The 26,784-nt window shown below is 47.2% G+C and overlaps 2 protein-coding genes across 5 annotated transcripts in view; one reads left to right on the top strand and one right to left on the bottom strand.

Annotated features, from left to right (window-relative positions):
• The window catches only part of LOC136387807 (HLA class II histocompatibility antigen, DQ beta 1 chain-like), an 88,360-nt gene extending 61,962 nt beyond the window's left edge, over positions 1-26,398 (bottom strand). The window contains exons 1-6 of one of the 3 annotated variants that reach the window (XM_066359850.1): positions 26,296-26,398; positions 23,873-24,142; positions 22,982-23,263; positions 22,194-22,304; positions 19,957-19,980; positions 19,036-19,421 (exon numbers count right to left, since the gene is read on the bottom strand). In XM_066359850.1, the coding sequence (XP_066215947.1) occupies positions 19,408-19,421; positions 19,957-19,980; positions 22,194-22,304; positions 22,982-23,263; positions 23,873-24,142; positions 26,296-26,398 (804 nt within the window). In that variant the 3' untranslated portion in view covers positions 19,036-19,407. Of the gene's footprint in view, positions 1-19,035; positions 19,422-19,956; positions 19,981-22,193; positions 22,305-22,981; positions 23,264-23,872; positions 24,143-26,295 lie in introns of those variants that run through there. The other 2 variants (XM_066359851.1, XM_066359852.1) reach the window with 2 other exon arrangements.
• LOC136389629 (HLA class II histocompatibility antigen, DQ alpha 2 chain-like) lies at positions 519-6,045 on the top strand. Of its 2 annotated transcripts, none has more exons than XM_066361468.1 (5): positions 519-642; positions 2,493-2,744; positions 3,399-3,680; positions 5,149-5,338; positions 5,535-6,045. In XM_066361468.1, exons 1-5 carry the CDS (start codon positions 561-563, stop codon positions 5,560-5,562), a joined length of 834 nt encoding a protein of 277 aa, XP_066217565.1. In that variant the 5' UTR covers positions 519-560; the 3' UTR covers positions 5,563-6,045. The 2 variants fall into 2 exon arrangements, with proteins under 2 accessions (XP_066217565.1, XP_066217566.1); XM_066361469.1 differs by having other exon boundaries at positions 2,496-2,744.
• Positions 26,399-26,784: the final 386 nt, after the last annotated feature.

The following is a 26,784-nucleotide window of genomic DNA, read 5'->3' on the forward strand; positions in this document are numbered from 1 at the left end:
CTTTTTGAGAACAAGCTGATCCGAAATACAGAAAATAAACTCCCTGAAACCAAACATTCTGTCTGTTGACTGGACCCCAATCACCTAAAACGCAGGGTGTGCTAGGGAAGAGACTTCCCAGAGACAGTAACAGTTACCGTTAATGCAGAGGACCCGGTACAGTGACCAGCCGTGAGGTTACCCAGCAACCCCAGAGTGTACACCCCTCTCATGCACACAGCTGTCAGAGTGGACAGAGGTTTCTCTTGCTCCCCTCTTCCTCCCTCTATAGATAGTGGTTCCCTCTGCTCCACATGAGTCTGTGCCCCTAGAGAATTCAGCACAGGGGAGTTTCCCGGACTCCGTCCAGGTCTCTTCATGAAGGTGCTTCCTCTGGCAACTGAGGCGTCAGCTCAGGGAACTCCCCGGATGGGCTGAGGCCCCACAGAGCAGGGCCGGGCCAGGCGTGGGCTTCTCCTGATGCTCCCTTCCTCCAGCCTCCTGCTGAGTTCCTGCCTCTGTCCGGTTCCCATCGCTGCCCCACTGGGCGCAGCCACTCCTGAGGAGACCCTGGCGGGAGGATGGCCCTAAAGAAGGCTCTGATTCTAGGCGCCCTCACTCTGACCACCATGATGGGCCCCTGTGGAGGCGAAGACATTGTGGGTGAGTGCACGGCTGAGGGGGTGTGAGTTTAGAACTGTGGAAAAGAATTGTAAAAACTGCGAATGAGCTTGTTTACACTTGGTGGCTTGTGAAACCCCAGTACCCCTCTATGTGAATTCTGGGCTTGTTTTCCCTCCCAGAAACCAAAACCTCAGCTCAAACATCTCTGCTCAGTTTGTATGACCAGACAAGTGCAGGGTTTTGAACCAGCAACCTCAGTGTTCCCAGGCCGACGCTTTATCCACTGCACCAGAGGTCAGGCCAGTTTGTAAATTAAACTAAACTTCATACTGTCCCCGTGTAAGTCTAATGCTCACCAAGGGTGTTGTTCTCTTTCTAATGTCAGAACCAACTATGACATCCTGAAGGTTGTCATTGTGTTAATTTATAATCAATACTATATAATCACATACTATATTTATATAGTATATATAGATGCATTTCTCCAAATATGTTCCTTTTCATTAACAGCAATTTATAAGCCTACTCTTTCTAATCCATCTGAAACTCTTTTTCAAAGCTATTACTTATCTATCTGATTTCTTAGAGTAACCATCTCCATAATTTTTTTGTGCCACATATAAAGTAGAATGTCATTTTTGTTTGTTTTCAACGTAATATATGTTTTCCAGGTTTGAGCTCAGAAAATCAGGAGGGACAAATTTTGTTGAAGATAATTGCAATCGGAGAAATAAAATTAATTAAGCCAATGATATTAAGCAAGTCAGTTTACTACATTGATTCTTCAGATTTCTCGTGTGTAAAAATAATTGATTGGCACATTGCCCTAAGTAATACATGATCACATAAGCACACAGATGTGTATTTTAAAAACCAAAGAACTATATAAATGCCGGACATGTTATGATTAGTATAAGTGTCACTTCACCTTCTGTGTATTCTATAAAGTTGGGATAAAGTTTGAATGAAAACCTAGGAATTTAACATAAGTTAGCTCCAGCTTCTCAACCCAAACCACCCACACTGTCACCTCCAGTCAGGAAAGCTCTAAAAAGAGGATAAGAATAGGTTAATTATATGGTTCTTTAACGCTCTTTGCTTCTCCATTTCCTTTCCAAACACCTTTGTCTGTCTCATACCGCTACATTTTAGTCCTCTGTCCAGGCATTCACCCTGCTTTGTCATGGCAGTTACAATAGTAGTGAAACCTACAGCAAAAAAAAAAGAAAAGAAAGAAAGGCAAAAAAAAAGGCCAACCAAAGAAAAATAGAAGAAAAATAGAATACGATGGAATCTCCAAAACATTTCTCAAACATAATTCCTCAATTCAGCTGGTACTTGGTGAGGTCTGAACACTCTTCTAGGTGCTTAACATAAACCAAGGTTCTTCGCCATAAAGAACTAGCATGCTTTTAAAGAGAGACAGATAATCTTAAAATATATATTTCATAAGTCAATAAATTCCATAGTATGTCAGAATAAGATAAATGCTATGAAAAATTAAGACAAAATGGGGAGATTAAGTGACCAGAGGTATGCTTAAGAATTACATTTATTTATGTAACAAATACTGGGTTCTTGCTACATGCCATGGCTTTATTAGGTACCAAAGGTACAGAGACGTGCACCAGACATAGCATCCCAACGCCTCATGGAGTGTGTACACCATCGCAGGAAGACAATCTAGGTGCATGGGAAGTTCTAAGAGCTTACCTCTCAATGACCCTGAGACAGACGAGACAGACACAGGGCTAGATATCAGACCACGCCACACACACGCCTGCACTACATGGAGCCGAGTTCCTTATGCTCTCTGTGCGATAAAGCTTCTCCCTCCCTGTATCTCGTACCTTCCCATTCTGTCCTCTTGCTCGGGAACCGCCTCTCAGCAGCCGACCACGTGGGCACCTACGGCACAAACGTCTACCAGACGTACGGCGACTCGGGCCAGTTCACACACGAATTTGACGGCGATGAGCTGTTCTACGTGGACCTGGAGAAAAGGGAGACGGTGTGGCGGCTGCCTGAGTTCAGCAACTTCACCAGCTTTGAAACCCAGAGCGCCCTGCGAAACATCGTTGTGTCGAAAAGGAATCTGCACATGCTGATAAAAAGTTCCAACTTTACACCTGCCGCCAACAGTAAGTGTCCACTCCTCCGCCTCTCTTTGCGGCGTCTGCCGTACATCCCAGGCCTCATCGCCTTCTTCCCCGGGATAGCGACCCCTCCCAGAATACTGAGTCCTTCCCCTTTCCATTTTATTTCCTGCAAACACCTCGTGGCCATCACATCCATTTAATCTTTATTGTGTATCCCCCTCTTGGCTCCATGAGATACTCCTCGTTCTCCTATAGGAGGGTGTTCCCAACCTCTTAGCCTAAAATCCTTGCGCGTGCGCAAACACACACACACACACACACACACACACACACACACACACACACACTGCGCCCTGTGGATTCCCACGGAGAGGAAAATGTTCTAAGCTTCACAGTGATTCAGAAAAAGACAATTTAGAATCTGCACATGGCTATGACTCCGCCCTTTCTGAATTCACCGTAGATAACACAAAGCATCATTATTCAGAAGCTGGAAAAGGCAAAGTGGAAGTTTCAGACAGTCCTAAACATAAAAAAAAAAAAAAAGTGAAATAAATTATCTAAAACACAGATGGGGAAAGGGAGAAATGGTGTTCACTGAGTCTGAAAAGACACAGGAAACATCTCCCTCACGGCTGGGGAACTGGGAGGGGAGGCTTCTCCCAGACTAACTAAGAAACTTTGTCTCCATTGTAGAAATTCCGGAAGTGACTGTGTTTCCCAAGGCTTCGGTGATCCTGGGTATCCCCAACACCCTCATCTGTCTCGTGGACAACATCTTTCCTCCCGTGGTCAACGTCACGTGGTTTCACAATGGACGCTCGGTGGCAGAAGGCGTTGCCGAGACCACCTTCTACCCCAAGAGTGACCACTCTTTCCTCAAGTTCAGTTACCTCACCATTCTCCCCTCCGCCGACGACTTCTACGACTGCAGGGTGGCGCACTGGGGCCTGGAAGAGCCTCTCCTCCAGCACTGGGGTACGTCTACACCCCACCACGTCGGACACCCTCTCATTCTGTCCCAAGTCCACCTTGTCTTCTGCCTTGGAGCCCTCAGCCCCCAGGGTCGCAAGTTCATGTCCCACAATTGCAGAGTTTTCTGACAATTGACTACACTCTTCTCCCAAAGCCCAGATGTCGGGTGCATTTCCAAACACACACGCAGATCCCCACATATGCAAACGCTACATACACCGTCCTTCTGAAACCGGAAAAATGAGCCTCTATTCCAGCTGCCTGTCACCATGAGAACCAGTTACGTGACACAGGGGCTGGTGAGAAGGAAGGAGGTTTATTCAGCTGCCGGCCACCTGAGAAGATGTGGTGACACCTGTCCTCAAAATCTCATGTCCCCTTCTGGTGCAGGCAGGAATTTCTATAAGGAGAGAAAAGAGGGAAGGGGAATGAACAGAACTAGAACAAAGAAACCAAAAGCAGGGGGTTGAGGGATCTCTGCTGAGGGCACCCAGCACGAGCAGTTCAGATAAGTGCCTGAGGGCCAGCAGTCTCCCAGCGAGAGCTGATCTCCTTGGTTGTTACAGGAACTGAAACCGGGCAGTAACTCAGAAGCTTGGGGCTTCGGTTTCCTGTAACAGCCCCACAGATTCCCACAGCAGGTTGGCTTTTCGGCTTTGAGCGAGAATCAGGATTGCAAGCCCCAGAATCAGGATTGCAAGCCCCAGCCTGGTGGGAGTGAGGAGACGAGGTTCCTCTTCTTGCTCAGATGTTAACCCTGGCTGAGCCTCAGCCGGAGGGGAACAGGCCTTTAACTGTAACGAGAACTTAGCCGGAGGAGAAAGCACAGGATCGGTGGTGTACTGTTGATTTGTTACGGAATACTTAACTTTGACCACTGAGCCAGCAATATTGAGTCATGGTTATGAGACCAACACACTGGACTTAACATTTTGCAGGAATGCTGGCATAAACTGACTTCGTTGGTTCATTCTTATTTAGCTCTGTTTCAGGGCTAGTCAGACTGATAGCAGGATGTCAGTAACACAGCATCTCTCTTCCTGGTTACACTTTGACCCTGTAAGGTTTGTTTGTTTGTTTGTTTGTATTTTTCTGAAGTTGGAAACAGGGAGGCAGTCAGACAGACTCCCGCATGTGCCCGACCAGGATCCACCTGGCACGCCCACCAGGAGGCGATGCTCTGTCCATCTGGGGTGTTGCTCTGTTGCAACCAGGGCCATTCTAGCACCTGAGGTTGAGGTCATGGAGCCATCCTCAGCACCGGGGCCAACTTTGCTCCAATGGAGCCTTGGCTGCAGGAGGGGAAGAGAGAGACAGAGGTAAAGGAGAGGGCAAAGTGTGGAGAAGCAGATGGGCACTTCTCCTGTGTGCCCTGGCCGGGAATCGAACTCGGGACTTCCACACCTGGGCCAACACTCTACTCCTGAGCCAACTGGCCGGGGCCTGACCCTGTAAATTTTTTTATCCTCAGAGCCTGAGACTCCAACCCCAATGTCAGAGCTGACAGAGACGGTGGTCTGTGCCCTGGGGCTGGCCGTGGGCCTCGTGGGCATCGTGGTGGGCTCCATCCTAATCATCCGGGGGCTGCACTTGGGCGGTGCTTCCAGACGCGGAAGGACCATGCGTGACGTGAGCCACGCACCGCCCGGTCCACGGGGAAGGTAAGAATCGGGTGTGCCAGCCCTGGGACGATGTTCCTGCGGGGAGCGAAGCCAACGGGGAAGGATCGGCACCCGGGATACACAAGCGTGTTTGAGGACTTGAGGGCAAGTCGGGCAATGAGTTGGCCTTGGGGGCGGGAACAGAGCACCCCTCGACCTCATGCTGTTTCCTGTTCCCGGTGGTCCGTCTTTACAGGAAAGAAGAGGAAGGGCTGGGACTCTAGTTCCCTGCCTTGGCCTTGACGTATGGCCGAGCCCTGCTCCCTGATTCACGGCCTCGTAGTGCTCCTTCCACGGCCTCCTCACCTCCCTGCCTGAGTGGGCTGTGGGGCCAGTTTTTCCCTCAGAGGTCGCTGACCTTCAGGAATTCTTCCAGCTCAGTCTTCTATCCATTGCCTGCCTTCCACAGAAAGCCCTGGGCCGAGCCGCCCAGCCCTCTGGTTCTCAGCACCCTCATTCGATATCAGTGCTGGAGAAAAAGGAAATCTCTTGCGGCAGTATCTTTGTTTAGAGTCTACAATCTCTCGGCCTTTTGCCAGGGCTAATTCAGCTCGTACACCATCGGGAGACCCCCACGTGGGAATGTGAGCAGATGTCTCGGCCCCATTTAACCTCTCTCTCTCTCTCTCTCTCTCTCTCTCTCTCTCCCTTGTCGTGTTAATGACACACAAAGTGTCCAAATGATATTGTAACATAATAAACACGTGTTCTCCCTTTCTGTGCTTCTATTTCGTCCTCTCCCCTCACCCATTTGGAGATCACTGAGGGGACCACAGACTTTCTCCCCTCCATGCAGTGTGTTTTATATCTACAATGCAGAAAAATGAGGAAGGGATGATGTTTAGGGTTTCAATTTTAAAAGAGAATTCTAAAATCTGTGGAAAAAAACAATAAACTGAAATTAAGTATTTTAAACAAAAAAAAATGGATTTTGAGAACAAAAAGTGAAATCTTTCCCATAAGTATGAGATCTGAGAGGTTTTCCCCCCACTCTCTTTCTTGGTGAGATAGAAACTCTCTGGGTTAGAAAGAGAGATGGGAGTCAGAAGTGAGACTCTCCCACGAGATACCACGGTGTGTCGCTTAGAAAGCACCCCCCACTCTCCCACGAGATACCACGGTGTGTCGCTTAGAAAGCACCCCCCACTCTCCCACGAGATACCACGGTGTGTAGCTTAGAAAGCACCCCCCACTCTCCCACGAGATACCACGGTGTGTCGCTTAGAAAGCACCCCCCACTCTCCCACGAGATACCTCACTGTGTAGCTTAGAAAGCACCCCCCACTCTCCCACGAGATACCACGGTGTGTCGCTTAGAAAGCACCCCCCACTCTCCCACGAGATACCACGGTGTGTAGCTTAGAAAGCACCCCCCACTCTCCCACGAGATACCACGGTGTGTCGCTTAGAAAGCACCCCCCACTCTCCCACGAGATACCACGGTGTGTCGCTTAGAAAGCACCCCCCACTCTCCCACGAGATACCACGGTGTGTAGCTTAGAAAGCACCCCCCACTCTCCCACGAGATACCACGGTGTGTAGCTTAGAAAGCACCCCCCACTCTCCCACGAGATACCACGGTGTGTAGCTTAGAAAGCACCCCCCACTCTCCCACGAGATACCACGGTGTGTCGCTTAGAAAGCACCCCCCACTCTCCCATGAGATACCACGGTGTGTAGCTTAGAAAGCACCCCCCGCTCTCCCACGAGATACCACGGTGTGTCGCTTAGAAAGCACCCCCCGCTCTCCCACGAGATACCACGGTGTGTAGCTTAGAAAGCACCCCCCACTTTGCTGATTCGGGTTATAAGTGAGAAGGAAAGGATGGGGGTCTCTGACCTGCTAGCAGGGTCCCTTTTCCCTGAAGACACCTCTATTTTTCAATAGTATAAACACAATTTGAATTCACTCGATGTTCAAGCTTATGAATTGTGTTTACTGACAACATTCTACTTTGGGTTACTTGTATTGCATGAGACTTGATAGCTTAACTGAGATTTCAATAATATATTAATACCGCAATATATTCAATTTACATAGAATGTAATCCTTCAGTAGCCACAAAACAGGCTGTGGAGATGACCTATGAGGTAATACATATTAAACCCTTAGCTTAATGTGTGCCACACAGTAACCCTCAAATATATTGTTAACTTTGAGTATGATTTATATTCTCCAAACCTGAAACTCCGATCTCCACGCCCAAACTTTGGGAACTATGTTTAGGACTGGATGAGAAAAGGTGAAGAGATGACTCTTGCATATCTTTACACCAATTCCAGGTATCATTCCTACCTTTCTTGCCTTCTCCCTTACTTTATTGTGGCATAATATGGATAACAAAATTTACCATTTGAGCCGTTTTTCAGTGTGTAGTTCAGCGACGTTAAGCACATTCACGCTGTCATGCAATCAGCACCACCATCCATCTCCAAAACGTGTTTGTCCTCTCCCCTCACCAAACTGAAACTCTGCTCCTATCGGACAGTGACTCCCCGTTCCCACCCTCCCTCCAGCCCCTGGCCACCACCCGTCCACCTCTTCTCTCTAGAAACTTGACCGCGCATGTTGTAGTATTATCAGAATGTCCTTCTTTACGGGGCTGAGTCGTGTTTCCTCCTACATGTATGCCACACTGACCCAGTCGTTCAGCAATGTATGTTTGAGTTGTTTCCACCTTTGGCTGTTGTGAATAATGCTGCAGTAAATACTGGCATACAAATGTCTGTTCGAGTTCAAGTCCCTCTTTTCAGTTCTTTTATATATGTGTGTGTCTATACATAGATAGATAGATAGATAGATGATAGATAGATAGATAGATAGATAGATAGATAGATAGATAGATAGATAGATAGATAGATATAGATACAGATATATATACACACTCCCCAATTGCTAGAGCACATGGTAATTCTACTTTTAATTTTTTGAAGAACCACCATATTGGTTTCTACAGTGGCTGCACCATTCCCCATTTCTATCAGCAAAGCACAAGTGTTGCAATTTCCCTACATCCACACCAACCCTGATATGTTCCGAATCTTTAACAGTAACCATTCTAATGTGTGTGTGTAACTACACGTAAGAATATGAGAATCTTATAAAATATTTCTCAAAGAAAACAAACAAAACCAATAAGTAAAATTTTATTTATATGAAATTCAAAACCATGAGCTCATAAGACAAGGAAACAATTTTCACAAATTAAGAGTCATGTTTTTCTCTTAAGGGAAAGGTTGGTAATTAGAAAGTGCACACAGAGAGCTTTCTGGGAGGTTGTGTTCTGTTTTCTAACCTGTGTGTTACTGGTTTCTCTCTCTGTCTCTCTCTCTCTCTCTCTCTCACACACACACACACACACACACACACACACATATATATATATATATGTATGTATATATTACAACTCTCTCTACATAAGTTATATATCACTCTTAAAATGCTACTATGAAATCTCCCACTCTGAAAAATTATTCTCAAGTCATGAGCTAGAGAATAGTATACATGTCCAGGTCAGGAAATATAAATCCAATTTATTTGGGGAAATTTATCCTTTGAGGTAAATGATGTGTTTAAGCTAAAAGAACTGAAAACCTTTCATACTATTGTAAATTCAAAATCTCATGCCCTCCAAGAACATGAATCTATAAGGAAAATCGTTGTTTTTAAGGATTATTGTGATTCTCACCCCTGCCATTCTCAGTAAGGGACCCTTAGTCTCAGTTCATGATAAGAAGGTTATACGCGGCGTGTACTGTAAGAGCAGGATACAGAAAATAATAAATATCTTCTGTTTAATGGTGGGACTCTTTTTCTTAAAATGTCTTATGGTGACAAAGCCTCAAAAATAATATCACCACAAAGAAATGATGACATCGTATCATTTATGACAACATAGATGGACCTTAAGAACATTATACTGAGTGAAATAAGGAAATCAGAAAAAGCTAAAAACTGTGCAATTCCACACATAGGTGGGACACAAAATTGAGACTCATGAACATAGATAAGAGTGCAGTGGTTATCAGGGGAAAGGGGAGGGGGGCAGGGAGAGGGGAAGGTATAAAAAGGGGCAAACATAATGTGATGGAGGATAATCTGACTTTGGGCGATGGGTAGACAACATAATTGACTGTTCAAATGATGTGGAGATGTTTACCCGAAATCTATGTACTCTTGTCAATCAGTGTCACCCTGTTAAATTTAATTTTTGAAAGAAAGAGAAAAATAAATACTATGTTAAGACAAAAAATAATAATAATATCACCAGAGATGTTTTAGAGCTGATTGCAAATTCCAACCATAGTAGAGACCCGAAACTGGAAGTGGTAGACCTCACTCATATGACAGAGCAAGGCCAGAGGGAAGAGGTCAGCACTTCCTGGAAAAGTAAAAGCCTTCAAAATAAAAAGGGGGGGGGGGCGTAGTGAGTCATGGGTATAGCAAGTTTCTGAAAGTAACCGAGAAGTAACAGAAAATCAGAAATGATAATTTGGCGTTTTTTCTTTTTTCTTTTTTTTTTTTTTTATTTAGAAAACTAACTTTAACAGGGTGACATTGATCAATAAGAATACATAGGTTTCAGGTGAACACTTCTGTAGCATTTGAATGGTTGATTGTGTTGTGTGCCCATTACCCAGAGTTAAATCACTTTCTGTCACCGTATATTTGTCCCTCTTCACTATCCTCCCCCAACTCCTCCCCCACATCTCCCCCCCCCGTAACCACTTCACTTTTGTCTATGTCCACAAGTCTCAGTTTTATATCCCACCTCTGTGTGAAATCACGCAGTTTTCAGCTCTTCCTGATTCACTTATTTCACTCGGGATAATGTTCTCAAGGTCCATCAATGTTGTTGTAAATTTTCTATCCCATCATTTTCAGTCTGTGGGTGTCTTTCATTCAGAGGTGGGTGTCTTGTAGACACCATATATACTGCTCGCAAAAAAATAGGGGATATTTCAAAATTAATATGAAGCAATAAAAAAAGAAGCATTTAATTCTTTTTTGCTACTCAATCACGATAATTGGGTTTGCATCTCATTTGCATAATTGAACAACTTTCTTTGACTTGTCCTTTGCTTTTCTGATATTCTTGTTTATTTTTTTTTAATTTAATTTATTTTTGTGGCAGAGACAGAGAGAGAGAGAGTTAGAGAGAGGGACAGACAGATAAGAAGGGAGAGAGATGAGAAACATCAATTCTTTCTTGCTGCTCCTTAGTTGTTCACTGATTGATTTCTTATATGTGCCTTGACCGTGGGGCTACAGCAGACTGAGTGACCCCTTGCTCCAGCCAGTGACCTTGGGCTCAAGCTGGTGAGCCTTGCTCAAACCAGATGAGCCTGCACTCAAACTGGCGACCTCGGGGTCTCGAACCGGGATCCTCCACATCCCAGTCCGACGCTCTATCCACTGCACCACCGCCTGGTCAGGCATGATATTCTTGTTTAATAAAAAAAAAAATCAAATGCTTCTTTTTTTATCACTTCATATTTATTTTGAAATATTCCCTAATTTTTGTGAGCAGTATATATGGGTCTTGTTTTCTTATCCATTTACCTACCGTATGTCTCTTGATTGCAACCTTTAATCCATTTACATTTAAAATGATTATTGATAGGTATGTATTTATTGCCATTTCGTTCTTTATAACTATTTTCCTCTTTTTCTTTTCTTTCTTCTTAAAGAAATCCCTTTAACATTTCTTGTAATATTATTGATTTGGAAGCAATGAACTTTTTTAGCTTTCTCATATCTGGGAAACTCTTGATTTCTCCTTCATTTTTAAACGATAGCTTTACTGGGTAGCATAGTCTTCGTTGTAGATCCTTGCTTTCATCATTTTGACCATTTTATTCCAATTCCTTCTGGCCTGGAATGCTTCTGTTGAAAAATCAGCTGACAGTCTTATGTAAGCTCCCTTGTAGGTAACTGTCTTTTTCTAACTCCTTTTTAAGATTCTCTTTGCCTTTACCCTTTACCATTTTAACTATGATGTGTGTTGGTGTGGGCCTCTTTGGGTTCATTTTGTTTGGGACTCCTTGTGCTTCCCACACCTGTGTGTCTTTTTCTTTCACCAGGTTAAGAAAATTTTGAGTCATTATTTCTTCAACTAGGTTCTCAATCCTTTGTGCTCTCTCTTCTTCTTTGGTATTTTTATGATGCAGATATTGTTATGATTCGTGTTGTCACAAATATCCCTTAAACCATCTTAATTTTTTTTTCTGCTCTGATGGATGTTTTTTGCTACCTCATCTTTCAAAGCACTGATTTGAACCTCTGCTTTACTTAGCCTACTGTTGATTTCTCTAGTGTATTCTTTGTTTCAATTATTATAGTCTTTATTTCTGACTGGCTCTTTTTTATACTAGTCTCTATGTCCTTTTTTATACTGTTTAAATTATTACCAAGTTTCTTGGGCATCCTTATAGCCATTGTCTTAAACTCTATGTCTGGTAGATTACTTGTTTTTATTTTTATTTTTTTTTCCTGAGACTTCTCCTGGTGTTTCTTTTGGGGCACGTGTCTTTGTCTCCCCATTTGGGCTGCCTCTCTGTGTTTGTCTCTGTGCATTAAGTATATTTGTTCTGTCTCCCAGTCTTGGTAAGGTGACTTTACATAATAGATACCTTGTGGGATCCAGTAGTGCAGTCACTTTGATCACATCAGCTGGTGCTCCTTTACGTGGGTTATGTGGATACTCCTATTGTAGTTGAGCCTTGATTGCTATCCTATTGTAGTTGAGCCTTGATTGCTATTGACCCTTCTGTGAGTAGTGGACTTTTACCACAGGGTATGAGATGCTATGCAGGTGCTGACCGCATGAGACAGATTTGGCCTCAGCAGGACTGGCACCAGCCAAGATCTCTCTTTGGATGTGCCACTACGGTGCTAATTGGGTCTTGCACTGATGTTGTTTGAAGCTTCCACTGACTGTATGGGTTCTGGGACCTTTTGTGAAGGATCGTGGTGCAGGTAAATGTCAGATGTTGCCTGTAATGGGCCTTGGGCAACTTATTTGAGCTACAAAGCCATCCACAGTTTGAGTTGGCTCAACTGAGCCTAAATGTGTGGGAGAAAGACCAAGCTACACACTAATGCCATCTTCCTACAGCACCAAACCCATGAGCAGGCCAGCAAACAGTCCAAGGCACTCTTAGATCTTCTTCTGCCTGCTTCCAACTGCCACATACCTGTTAGGCTTAGTCACTGAAAGAGACTCTGGAGTTGTGAAGTAGGATCTCAGGGAGTCATTGGGTAGGGACAAGTAGTGTTAACCTGATTGAAAAAAATTCAAACTCAGTGCCAGTGCTGAGTCTGAGGTCATTCAGCAAAAGTTCCAAGGTACACCCAGGCTAGCTACCACCTACCAGGTGCCCACAGACTTTTGTGGTGAGATGGGTCCTTGGGGAGTTAACATGGTAAGAACCTTGACTATTTGAAGAAAATGTTCTGCCCTGGTTAGATGTGCAAGGGAAAAGCGATCCCAATCCTAGAGCCACACAATTCAGTCTGTTCCAAATTTTGCCCAGTCCTCCTTGAAAGCCCAAGGACAGAAAGGCATGGCTGCTGGGAGGATGGGGCTGGTGGATCTCCTGTTGAGGGTGATGCCAGTCAAGTAAGAAGGAAGGAGGAGAAAATGGCTCTCACAGAAATCAGTCTCTGATACCTCCTGAGTCCTCTAAGACCTCTACACCACAGGCTTATGCAGCTGACTCCTCCGCAAGGTGTGAACTTGGCAGGACGGAGCCACAGGAAGTCAAGATGGTGGGGCTAGTGCTTTCCCCCAGGCTGATGACATATGGAGGGGGTTATTCACCCAAGAAAGATGGCATCTAGCCTGACCTGTGGTGGCGCAGTGGGCAAAGCATCAGACCTGGAACACTGAGGTCACCAGTTCAAGACCCTGGGCTTGCCTGGTCAAGGCACATGCAGGAGTTGATATTTCCTGCTTCTCCTTCCTTTTCTCCCTCTCCCTCTCTTTCTCTCTCCTCTCTAAGTGAATAAATGGTTTTTAAAAAAAAAAAGAAAGAAAGAAAGATGGCATCTATAGATGATGTGGGAGAAGATCTCAGCCCAGGGACCCTGGCAGCTGTCCGATGAGCTCTCTCACCAAAGCCACACAACCTAGTCTTTACTCTCATGAGTTTAGTTCATTTAAAGTACCCTCCCTCTGCTGGATCCCAGAGTGAGTAAATGAGAATAAGACTTTTTACATTGATACTTTAAGAGTGTGCCAGGGTTTCTAGCAGACTCCCATTTCTCCTTGATGGGTAGAATACCCACTAATTTTCAGAGTCAGATGTTATGTGGGATCCTCTTCCTGGCTCTGGTGCTCTGAGCTGTGGAACCAGACATGGGGGTTTAAGCCCCTTACTCCTCAAGGAAAAACTTTGTAGCCCATATATCTCTCCAGATTCTGAGCCACCACAGATGGTGCAGGACCAGCCCCTTTTCACATCTGTGCCCTTCCTACCATTCCCTAAGTGGCTTCTTCTGAAAACCCTTGGTTATGAGATTTATGTTCAGCTAGACTTCAGTTGGTTATTCAGGTAGATTGTTTTATATTTTAACTATAATTTGGCCCTGACAGGAGGTAAATATAACTTCCACCTACTCCACCATCATCTTGAATCTTCTATCACTGTTTTTGAGACAATAAGTTGTAACATAAAAATAGTGAAGTGTAGTCTGAGGTGAATAACTATGGTTCCACTTTTTTGGTGAAACATAAAAAGCACAGAATTACTATTATTTTTTCACTAACCTGGCTCTTAACCAAATTGCACACATCATTTTTCTTAAGTGGGTTTCCCTAAAAGCAAAGTCTAAGACAAGGGCTTGGATACTGCTGATTCAATCACTAGGTGGTCTAGGACAGTGGTCCCCAATCCCCAGGCCGCGGACCAGTACCGATCCATGGGCCATTTTGTACCGGTCCGCAGAGAAAGAATAAATAACTTACATTATTTCTGTTTTATTTAAATTTAAGTCTGAACAATGTTTTATTTTTAAAAAATGACCAGATCCCCTCTGTTACATCCATCTAAGACTTACTCTTGATGCTTGTCTCATAAGTTTGACAATTATATTTAAAAATACCACAATTGGCCTGACCTGTGGTGGCACAGTGGATAAAGCATCGACCTGGAAATGCTGAGGTTGCCGGTTCAAAACCCTGGGCTTGCCTGGTCAAGGCACATATGGGAGTTGATGCTTCCAGCTCCTCCCCCCCTTATCTCTCTCTCCCTCTGTCTCTCCCTCTTCTCTCTAAAATGAATAAATAAATAAATAAATAAATAATTAAAATACCACAGTTTTTACGCCGGTCACATAATTTTATTTTGTGCATTTATCCATCCCACCCTAAAGGCTGGTTCATGAAAATATTTCCTGACATTAAACTGGTCCATAGCCCCAAAAAAGTTGGGGACCACTGGTCTAGGGAGCAGGAGGGATGAAATGGGAAAAGTGAAAGAGGAAGGGAGAAAGAAAAACAAAATAAATATATAATATTAAGATTACCACTGTGGACAATGCAGACTTCAATTCACTGAGACCTCCCACATAGCAAGCACAATACCTTCCATAGAGGTTCGCCTGAAGGACAAGAGACTTAGGCACTTACCTACCATCACCTACTGCCTACTGGTTGGGTTTGCCCCTGGGGGCATTAATTCTCCTGAGTTTTTAGGCTACACTTCACCATAGGTCAAGTGAACCTCTTTAACATGGGAAATGGCTCTGAGTAGCAAGAAGAAACATGCTTCAGGAAGGACACAGTCAATGTCAAGTAAGTCTGAATTTTCTCACACCATTCTCCTGAAATTGTAACTGAAATGATTGTTGAGCTAAAGTGACGTGACATGGGTTCCAAATTCCACCCTTTGCACTACTAAGACCCAATTATAGCCCTTATTAAGTCACTGTGTTGCTGATTCTTTAACCTTGTGGATGATTAGAAGCATTATAAGAGACGTAACAGAAAGGTTTATGGAGCAAGTTTCCATCCCTGCCAGTCACAAGGCTATAACTGATAGTCACCCCTCCCCATTCAGCTCTCCCTCATGAAGTCAGCAGCTCAACTACTCTAACTTGTCTTCTTGATGGGGTAGCACAGGCTTTCATCACTCACAAGATGGAGACTTTAGTCGCCTTGCCTTGTCAGGCCAATATGGCCCCATAATCTATCACCTCTTTACAATTATAATTGGTCATCATATGTCAAAATATCATATATTAGTGAATCCCCTAAATTCTACACCTACCTACCCTTCATTGTGTTCATTTGGTAACAGCAACCCAAATCACTATAATCATCTGGGTTCATTACTCCTGACAACATGCTATTTTCTTTGCCCACCACGGCAGAAATGATATGGTGCAATCAATCAACGTGCTACCAAACCATGGTTGGGTTTTCTTGAGAAAGTGCACCTTACCCATGGCTCAGTGGTGCTATACTCTTGACATTTTGGGAATTCAGAACTAACAGTAGTTAGATGACCCTTGGTTTCTGAGTGGCCTCAGTCTCTGCTACATGCCTATTCCATTCATGGACTTATTGAAGAAGCACAGGGCTGCCCAAGGAGAAATGCTGGCTGACATGTACCACTTGTATCATTCTACCCATCTGGTCATTCATTGTATCCTCTGCCGAAGATGCTCTCTGGTGAGCATTCACAAGAAAACAGACTTATGCACGTTGTGTTCACTGTCATACCAATATCCTCATGCCTGATCCCTGGACATTTTTTATCTCAAATCTAATCTTGCTCCTTCCAGCTGCTGGTCTCAATGATCAAGCCATTTTCCACTGTCTGGGAGTCTATTTATAAATTTACCTTAACCTACTTATCTCTGAATGCAAGGTGAGCTGCCAGTTGGACCTCTTGAAATTATGCCCACTGGGCAGTGTTGAAGAAAAATTGCACTGGACAAAATGAGACACTGATTTTATCTTAATACTATTACCAGTAATAAAGGAGAGCACAGACCAAGTGTGGATACTCAGAACCCCTGGAAATAAAAAAGACAGAAGAGCTTTTAAGAGGTGGGGAGGGAGGATTTTAGACCATCTGTGTTTGCTCATTGGCTTTGCTCTAAGGAAAGATAAACTTTCTCCCATCTTTATAGCAGGAGGTAGTTTTGCACCTTGGAGCAAGGTACCCATTGAAGTTGGGCTCCTACTCTTCTCACAAAGACTGGGAGATAGGAGTTCTATCCTCCTTGATGTTCATATTTCAAAAGGAGATCACCCAGGTTCTTAAGAAGACATTATGGGGTTGTGGAACTAGTTGGAGGCTTTTTAAGAGATTTACATCTCGCCTGAGCACTGGTGGTGCAGGGAATTTGGGGTTAGCCCAGAATCCTAGGGAGCCCAGGTTCAAAACCCTAAGCTCCCCAGCTAGAGTGTGGACTTGTCAGCTTGAGTGCAGGGTTGCCAGCTTGAATGTGGAACTATAGACATGATCCTAAGGTCACTGGTTTGAGCCCAATGTCACTGGCTTGAGCAGGGGGTCAAGGCATGTATGAAAATCAACCAATAATAAAAAAAACTATAATGAAGCAAATACGAGTTGATCCTTCTCACCTTTCATATTTATATGAGAGAGTCATAGAGTGAGAATAAAGAAGAGAAATAAAGGAAGAGAAATTCACATAGATATGGATAAAAGGAAAACTGTAGGTACAGAGACAGAAAGAGTGAAAAGTCGTTTACTAAATTAACAGAAAAAGGCCTGACCAGGTGGTGGCACAGTGGATAGAGCGTCAGACTGAGATGCGGAGGTCGCCAGCCTGAGCGCAGGCTCATCTGGTTTGAGCAAAGCTCACCAGCTTGGACCCAGGGTCACTGGCTCGAGCAAGGGGTTACTCCGTCTGCTGCAGCCCCACAGTCAAGACACATATGAGAAAGCAATCAATGAACAGCTAAGGTGTCGCAACGAAAAACTAATGATTGATGCTTCTCATCTCTCTCCGTTCCTGTCTGTCTGTCCCTATCCCTCTCATCCCTATCTATCCCTCTCTCTGACTCTCTCTCTGTCACCGTTAAAAAAAATTAACAGTAAAAGAAATGTTCATTCGGACAGACAGGGATGGCAAAGGAGATAGGGAGAGAAAGAGAAAGAGAAGAGGACAGAGAGAGACAAAGTAGGAAGAGAAAGAACACTGAGGGGAGGGAGAGAGGACAGAGCAGTCAGAGAGCGGAGGGAGGGAGCTGGAGAGAGGAAGGAGGGAGTGAGAGAGAGGAGAAGTAAAGACCTCGTTTGAGTCCTGGGGTCTAGGCACGTTCTGAAGCCAAACTCACATACAAACTTTGCAATCACGTTAACTCAAAAAAGTAAAGGAGGGTCCTCTGGTTACAACAATCTTGATATACCATGTTTCGAGTTTACAACCCTCAATCACATAAAAACTTTAAAAAATTGAGACATGAGCGTTTTGGCTTCCGCCATTAGCGGGGTACTTACAGACTACGTGGGCGAACTAATTCGGTTGCTTGCAGCGGAAGAATACACGAGTCACGAGTTGTATGAGTGAGAGAGTGGGTGGCCCCCAGGACACTTACCTACGCCATTTTGGATTGTTAAAAGCACAAGCGTTCTGTTTGTGTTGCTTTGTTTGGTGATTTTTTTGGCCCTTATCATGGCTCTTATATTTATGGACTTTTTCTTTTTCTTTGGTTACTTTTGACTTTATGTTCTCAGTGGTAGTCAACCTGGTCCCTACCGCCCACTAGGGGGCGCTCCAGCTTTCAAGGTGGGCGGTAGCAGAGCAACCAAAGTATAAATAAAAAGATAGATTTAACTATAGTAAGTTGTTTTATAAAGATTTATTCTGCCAAACAGCGAAAATCCAACATAAAGTATTTGGTAAGTAATTATTATTATTATATGCTTTAACTTGCTGTAACTCTGCTTTATAAATTTTATACAGTAAAGTTACTTCCCTACTTTATAAATCACCATGACTGTGGAACTGGTGGGCAGTTAGAAAATGTTACTACTAACAGAGATACAAAAGTGGGCTGTAGATATAGAAAGGTTGACTACCCCTGTTCTAGATGATGGTTTGACAACTGTGTTAGGATAGGTAAGTGACTTGGGCTAGGGTGTGTTTCAACTTACACTAAAACTCAGGTAACGTCACTGTCGTAGGAACAGAACTGTTTTGTAACCCGAGGATCCCCTGTAAACGTTTTCGCTTAAGCTGGTATGAGTAGGATTTTCTTCATATGCACCTGAAAAAGTGCTATCTAATAAAACCTCCATTGCTAACTACGTTGTGGGAGGGGATCATATTCAATTAACAATCGTTTTTGCGCCCGTGTGTGTACACAGGGCTCTTGACAGGAGATATTTGCACTGTTGGCTCCATTCATTAGCACTAGGCACAAAATGCACTTGCACAAATCCTGGAACTCGTCAGACTGCAGTGGAAACCAGGAAGGACTGATGTGCAAGGCCCCAAGGATGACGGAAAACTGAGTTGGCTTCACACCCCAGGTCCCGTTCTTACGTGGCACCCGAGTTAGACCGAGCACGAGACCCGTGGCTTTCCGGTCCCCGTGCCTGGACATGGCCTTTTTTGAAGCAAAACTGAACTTGAGAAGCGAACTTTGCCTTGTTCACTGTTTCCCCCTCGAAACCACCAGCATCACACACAAGCGTAACTGGAACACAGGTGATACACAAGTCTGTTTAATTCTGAAAGGAAAACACTGAAAGAGAAGCTTGACACTTAATCCATGGACCGTCTTGGGAAAGAGCGCCGGGACCGAGGTGCCACAGGGAACACTTACGGTGCAGACACCACCGGCTGCGCAGGGAACGGAGCCCGGGGCACCCGGGGCGCGTCAGGCACAGACGGCGACGCAGGGAAGACGGGGAAGAGGCGGCCGTGTCCTCTCAGCCACCGTGGGAGCAGGATCCCGGTGCTGACCGCTGGCGGGGGGCTGGCTCACAGGCCGGGTGGAGGGGACGCTGGGAACTGCGGACAAGCGTCACAGTAGGACAAGACCAAGGAAAAGAGGCGACAGGTCCCGGAAAGAAGAATGGTTAGGTCAGTGCCTGAGCCCTGGAGGAGAGAGAAGGGGTCATGAGCCTCACATCCCGGAATCCGCTCGGCCCCTGCCCGCCCCGGGCCTGTCTGCAGCGTCCGGACAAGAAGGTGCGTCCTGTAGCAACACCCGCTCCGCACGCCCTCTCCTGGCCACGGGCAAGCGCCATGCTCGGCTACGGTGAGCTCAGACTTCGGCTTGAAGGGGCCTAAGGACGCGCTCCGGCGAAGGACAGGCCGGGGCTGCCGAGGGGCTGAGAACCGGGGTTCCCTGTGGTCTCACCCGCCGGCGAGGTCAGCAACCGTCTCTGTACATTGGACTCTGGGGACCTCATCCAAACCTCACTGAACAGCTCATGTCAAAGGCTGGGTCTCAGTCTGAGAAATGATCTCAAGTTTCCTACAGAGACTATGCAGATTGTTCTGGAACTTTCCCCCGGCGTGAAGCAAGGAGGACATAGCGGAAGCCCGTCAGAGTGTCCAGACAAACCCTCTCAGCTCCCTTTCCTATCTTACGGGAGTCACAGTGGAGCGAGAGGAGCGCGGAGATTACCTGTGGGCGGAGCCGCGGGGTGTTCTGTCCGCAGGAGGAAGGGAAAGAGAACCGGGAAAAACTCATTAACCTGGGTAAGGGAAAATCGCATCTGTCTCTCCTTATCTCACCCCCAAAAGGAAATTCAGGAGCCTCAGACTTTTTTTCTTTTTTCTTTCTTTCTTTCTTTCTTTCTTTCTTTCTTTCTTTCTTTCTTTCTTTCTTTATTTATTTATTTCTGAAGCTGGAAACGGGGAGAGACAGTCAGACAGACTCCCGCATGCGCCCGACCGGGATCCACCCCGCACGCCCACCAGGGGCGACGCTCTGCCGCGACCAGAGCCACTCTAGCGCCTGGGGCAGAGGCCAAGGAGCCATCCCCAGCGCCCGGGCCATCTTTGCTCCAATGGAGCCTCGGCTGCGGGAGGGGAAGAGAGAGACAGAGAGGAAGGAGAGGGGGAGGGGTGGAGAAGCAGATGGGCGCTTCTCCTGTGTGCCCTGGCCGGGAATTGAACCAGGGTCCCCCGCACGCCAGACGGACGCTCTACCGCTGAGCCAACCGGCCAGGGCCTCAGACGTTTTTTTCTGTGCCCCCACCCTAATACAATAATAAGACTTTGACTCAGTGGTGGGATTCAGCCGGTTCACACCAGTTCGGCAGAACCCATACCTAATTTTTTGTTGAGTTTGGTGAACCGGTTGTTAAAATGGCACTTGTCATCAGGGTTCTCTCTAAGGTGGACGCCTGAGCAGCCGCCCAATGTGGACATCACAAATTGACATTCCTGACTCTTTTTTAACGTTCATCTGCGCATCAGTGTATTATAAGTGCCCGTAGTTGTGTTCATTCTGTCCACAGGTGAAAAAAAATATTGCAACTGAGGACACCAATCAAGAAGCAATATGGTGCCTGACCAGGTGGTGGCGCAGTGGATAGAGCATCGGACTGGGATGCGAAGGACCCAGGTTCGAGACCCTGAGGTCTCCAGCTTGAGCGCGGGCTCATCTGGTTTGAGCAAAAAGCTCACCAGCTTGGACCCAAGGTCGCTGGCTTGAGTAAGGGGTCACTTGGTCTGCTGAAGGCCCGCGGTCAAGGCACATATGAGAAAGCAATCAATGAACAACTAAGGTGTCACAACAAAAAACTGATGATTGATGCATCTCATCTCTCTCCATTCTTGTCTGTCTGTCCCTATCTATCCCTCTCTCTGACTCTTTCTGTAAAAAAATAAAAATAAGGCCCTGGCCGGTTGGCTCAGTGGTAGAGCGTCGGCCTGGCGTGCAGAAGTCCCAGGTTCGATTCCTGACCAGGGCACACAGGAGAAGCGCCCATCTGCTTCTCCACCCCCCCCCTCCTTCCTCTCTGTCTCTCTCTTCCCCTCCCGCAGCCGAGGCTCCATTGGAGCAAAGATGGCCCGGGCGCTGGGGATGGCTCCTTGGCCTCTGCCCCAGGCGCTAGAGTGGCTCTGGTCGCAACAGAGCGACACCCCAGAAGGGGCAGAGCATCGCCCCCTGGTGGGCAGAGCGTCGCCCCCTGGTGGGCGTGTGGGGTGGATCTCTGTCGGGCGCATGCGGGAGTCTGTGGGACTGTCTCTCCCCATTTCCAGCTTCAGAAAAATACAAAAAATAAAAAATAAAAAATAAATTTAAAAATTTAAAAAGCAATATGGAGATATCTTAAATAACAGTTTTGTTGGGTTTTGTCAGGTATTATTTAATATTTTTCAATGAATATTTTTAAACTCATAACATAATCTAGTTTTGTGTATCTCTTTGATTGTTCTTATTTAAGTATTAAATAGATGAAATAATAAACCACCTTTCAATATATAGGGTTTTTTTATACTTAAAATGGTCATTAGAGCAAAGAACTGTTGTTAAATTATTTGAATCCCACCTCTGCTTTGCCTGCCACACAGTGAGATCACCCCAAAGTCACTGAGCGGGTCCCTGAAGGAAGATGAAAGACGGTGCCTCTTCTAAGGAAGGAAGCTCAGAGCCGGAAGCGGCACAGTAACAGCGCCTGACAGGTGAGCTCAGCACCAGAGCCGCCCGTCTCTATCTGAGAGTAACCCTCCACCTCTCACCTCTGCGATGACGCAAGCTTGACCCAAGACAAGGAGATGGAGCCCCCCTAATTTCTGCAAATTCTGACCGTTCCCCTCCCAGCGCCCCTTCCTTTCGGGGTCAGGCAGGAACAGTTGCAGCAGGCCGCCTCTGTCCCGCATCCGTCCCCGGCTTCCTCCCAGGCGCCTCACCTTTCTCACTGCGAAGGTGGACGGCGAGGCCCAGACCCAGAAAGACCAGGCCCAGCACGAAACCCACCACGCCGCTCCGCATCTTGCTCTGGGCGGATTCAGACTGTGCCCCTGGGAAGGAGAAGCCGGCAGGTCGGTGTCTGCCCCCCACACTCACTCCCCGGTGTCCTTGGCCGGAAGCCTGGAGTGTAAGCCAGGGGCCAGGACACAGAGGGGTCTGAACGCACGCAGGGGAGGCCGAGCGCACGCAGGGGAGGCCGAGCGCACGCAGGGGAGGCTGAACGCACGCAGGGGAGGCCGAGCGCACGCAGGGGAGGCCGAGCGCACGCAGGGGAGGCTGAGCGCACGCGCGCGCGCACACCCCCCCCCCCAGGGGCGGAGCAGATGGGTGGGGGAGGGGCGGCCAGCGCCTCCGGAAGCCCGAACATCCATAACCCACCCACCTTCTCCAAGACCCCCGCCTCAACGGCGAAGCCCAGAATGTTGACCCTTACGAGCACACACCGCCGAGGCTGAACTGCAGCCTGGGGAGTCGGTGTGCAGAGGGGTCGCCATAGTGTCTTAGGAGATGAGATCAGCCCTCAGCCTGTGCCTTCCGGCTTGGGATAGGGGGACCTCGGGCTCCCCTAGCCCCAAACGGGAAATTAGGTGGGGAAGTTAGGTAGGAGAGAAGGTATGAAGGATGCCTGACCGGACAGAGACGAGGAGGGACCCCGCCCCACCAGACCCAGCGGCCTCCCTGCCCTGCGTGTTTTCTGAGTCCACAGTGTCCATGAAGCGGCCCTTACGCCACTCCACGGTGATGGGGCTCTGGACGCTGGGGTGCTCCACGCGGCAGGTGTAGACGTCTCCTCGCTGGGGGGTCATCTCCAGCATCACCAGGACCTGGTAGGTCCAGTCCCCGTTCTGAATAAGGGGCGTGGACACGACGCCGGCGGTCTCCTCCTGGTCGTTCCGGAACCAGCGGACTGTCACTTGACGAGGGTAGAAGTCTGTCACCGAGCAGACCAGCAGGTTGTGGTGGTGCAGGGCCTCTGTCCTGGCCGGGGCGATGGTCACTGTGGGCTCCACTAGGAGGAACAACAGACAGAGGAAGTTAGAGGGCGAGGCGGCCCCGGGCTTCCCGGGGCTTCCCGGGCTTCCCGCCAGGGGCTCCAGCCCCTCCCCCCACACTAAGTAGAGGAAATAACAGGTTTTGCATAGTCTTTCGTTAGAATCCCAGCTCTGGGTTTCAGTCCGCTCATTTGTTAGCCTGCTTTTTAGAAAAGTGTTTACTTGTTTATTAAACAAGATCATTTATGCGGAAACTCTTCGCAGCGTGCACTGGTGATTCTCAAAATGTGTGTATACGCAGATACGCGCGTGTACAACGTGCCCGCAGCTGGGGGACCAGCGCTCTGCTGAAGATCAGAATCTGCAGGGGGCGCACCGCTGCGAAGGCGCCCAGCCCGCGCGCTGGGGCTGCGCCCTGCGGCCTCGGAAAGACTGAAGTTCAGGGCGGTGACCGGCCAGCCGCTACCCACCGCAGATGCGGAGTTCCTCCCGCCCGGACTTCATCCCCCACACCCACGCCGCCCGCCAGGCCTCCCGCAGTTGTTCGGGTGGAAGGGGAGACCCCTCCCTGGACCACCCAGGAGTCGCGCAGCCGCGGAGACTCGCTCCCCGGCCTCGGCGCCCACCTCTCCGCGCGGTGGTGAAGGGAGCCATCTCCCTGTAGTTGTGCCTGCACAGCGTGTCCACCTGCGCGCGGTACTCGGCCAGGAGCTCCTTCTGCTTGTTCCAGCTCTGCGCGCTCCAGCGCCCCAGCGCCGTGACGGCCACAAACACGCCCACGGCGCTGTCGAAGCGCACGATCTCCTCCTGGTTGTAGATCTGCCTGGCCACCAGCCGCACGCGCTGCGTCCCGTTGGTGAAGTAGCACGTGCCCTTGAACTGGTACACGAAGTCCCCTGCGGGCACCCGCCGCCTGGCACGCCGTCCGCCTGGGGTCTCAGCCCCTCGGCGCCGCGGGGACGCCGGGAACGGGGAGGGAAGGGGGACGCCGGCACACCGAGGGACCCAGGACGCCCTGCGCTCAGCCTCGGAATGGAATCGGGTCCCCGGGAAGAATTTAGATGACCGCCCTGCCTCGAATCCTGAACTGAGCACTTATGAAAGAGAGTCGAATGTAGAGCAAATAAGTAAGCAAGTAATGGAGAGATGTGTGGTTGGTAATAAAGAGATAAAACAGTCAGTGTTTGCCTATGAGAAATCAGTGAATAAAGAAACCCAAAATAATCGACCATTAAATGGTAGAGCAATAGGTTAGCAATTAGCTGGACTCAAGATCCATCTTAAAACATTATACAAACCAAGAACAAATTTTCTATTATTACCACATCAAATATATATATAATATTATCTGGGAATAAGACCTTCAAAAGAGATGCAGGATTTCTTGAAGAAAATAATAAATTTTTCAATACCAGCGCATTGAATTTAATTTCAAAATAAAAAAATAAGGGAACGGGGAGGCAGTCAGTCAGACTCCCACATGCACCCGACAGGGATCCACCCGGCACGCCCACCAAGGGGCGATGCTCTGCCCCTCCGGGGCATCGCTCTGTTGCGACCAGAGCCACTCTAGCGCCTGGGGCAGGGGCCAAGGAGCCATCCCCAGCGCCCGGGCCATCTTTGCTCCAATGGAGCCTCGGCTGCAGGAGGGGAAGAGAGAGACAGAGAGGAAGGAGAGGGGGAGGGGTGGAGAAGCAGATGGGCGCTTCTCCTGTGTGCCCTGGCCGGGAATCAAACCTGGGACTCCTGCACGCCAGGCCGACGCTCTACCACTGAGCCAATTGGCCAGGGCCAGATAATATATTTTTATAAGCTATATTCAAAGATTCCCAAATAAATAGAAAGATACATTTTGTGCATCGATTGGAAGGTTTACTATTATAAATGTTTTGTGTTTTTTTTGTTGTTGTTGTTGTTTTTAGAGACAGAGAGAGAGTCAGAAAGAGGGATAGACAGGGACAGAAAGACAAGAACAGAGAGAGATGAGAAGCATCAATCATTAGTTTTTTGTTGCACATTGCAACACCTTAGTTGTTCATTGATTGCTTTCTCATATGTGCCTTGACCACGGGCCTTCAGCAGACCGAGTAACCCCTTGCTTGAGGCAGCGACCCTGGGTCCATGCTGGTGAGCTTTTTACTCAAACCAGATGAGCCCACGCTCAAGCTGGCGACCTCGGGGTCTCGAACCTGGGTCCTCGGCATCCCAGTTAGACGCTCTATTCACTGCGCCACTGCCGGGTCAGGCTGGAAGGTTTACTATTATAAAGATAACAATTATCCCAAGTGAATTTATGGATTGTATGTATCTCAAAATTTCTACAGGTTTTTTTTATTATTTAAAACTGTACAAGCAGATTATAATATTTAATAGAAGGAGCAAAGATTAGCAAACTACTCTTGAAGAAGTAAATATGAAAAATCTTTGCTCTACTAAATATCAAAGTATCAAATAAAACTGTGATAAATATACCATGTAATTGGTACGGGAAAATGGATGGATGTCAAAAATATATCCCAAAATAAGTTCCATGTATATATTTACATTAATTTCTGACCAAGGTGGCATTGTAGGTCGGTGGGGAACTGATGTTTTTTGTTAATAAATGTTCTAATGATGGGAAGAGGAACAGGTGGACAAATGAGCAAAAAAAAAAAAAAGAGAGAAAGAAGAATCAAACCACAGAGTCATAGAAACAAATAAAGTGCTGGTTGCCGAAGGCGACAGGGGAGGAGGGAGGGGTGGAAAGGTGAAGGGGAATGAAGACAATAATAGTGTGATAACTTTGTCATACAGTCGGTATAAAAATGTACTTTCTCTTTTTGTTCCAACTCTGAGATCCTTCCCTGAGAGAAACTACCCTCCCTGCAACTGCAGAGGTTGTGAGAAGGAATCTGGCAAAACCCTGCTTCCTAAGGGGGAGACATCTGGACTGTCCCAGGAGCCTTCCAAAACCTCCCTGGGGTCTGGTCAGAGGCCCTCAGCCCCGGAGCCCCGGGGAATTAACGCCCAGCCCGGGGTCTCTGAGGAGTGGCCGTCCAGCACTTACTTGGGGTCTCTCTGTGCTGAGCCGTGGGCGTCCTCAGCACCATGAGAAGAGCCATCACCATTCCAGCCATGGCCCAGGGGCTCCTGGGGACTGTCGCAGCCATCGCTCCACACCCGAAACAGAAAGAGTCTCTCAGAGGCGCTGGCAGTCAGCACAGCTGCCACCAATTCACCTGGTGATTCGCTTCACAGACAATAAAAATGAGGAAACCTCCTATGAACTTTAGGATTGGACAGTTCTTAGGGAAAAGGCCAATCAACTCAATAACTGGAGTTCTCATTTGTCTCTGGGTGAACACTTGTGATGAAAGTTCTCAATGCAAAAATAAAAATAAAAAAAAATAATTCATGGACCATCTACTTGGTGCCCAGTGCCGGGTCGTCACCAAACATCGCTGAACTGTGTGACACACTGCAAACATGTTTGGAGGTTTCAGGAACCAGAGGAATGGGATCTGGAGTATTTCATCCTGGGACGTTTATTTCAATT

The sequence above is a fragment of the Saccopteryx leptura genome, chromosome 1, assembly GCF_036850995.1.
Source record: "Saccopteryx leptura isolate mSacLep1 chromosome 1, mSacLep1_pri_phased_curated, whole genome shotgun sequence".
NCBI lineage: Eukaryota > Metazoa > Chordata > Mammalia > Chiroptera > Emballonuridae > Saccopteryx > Saccopteryx leptura.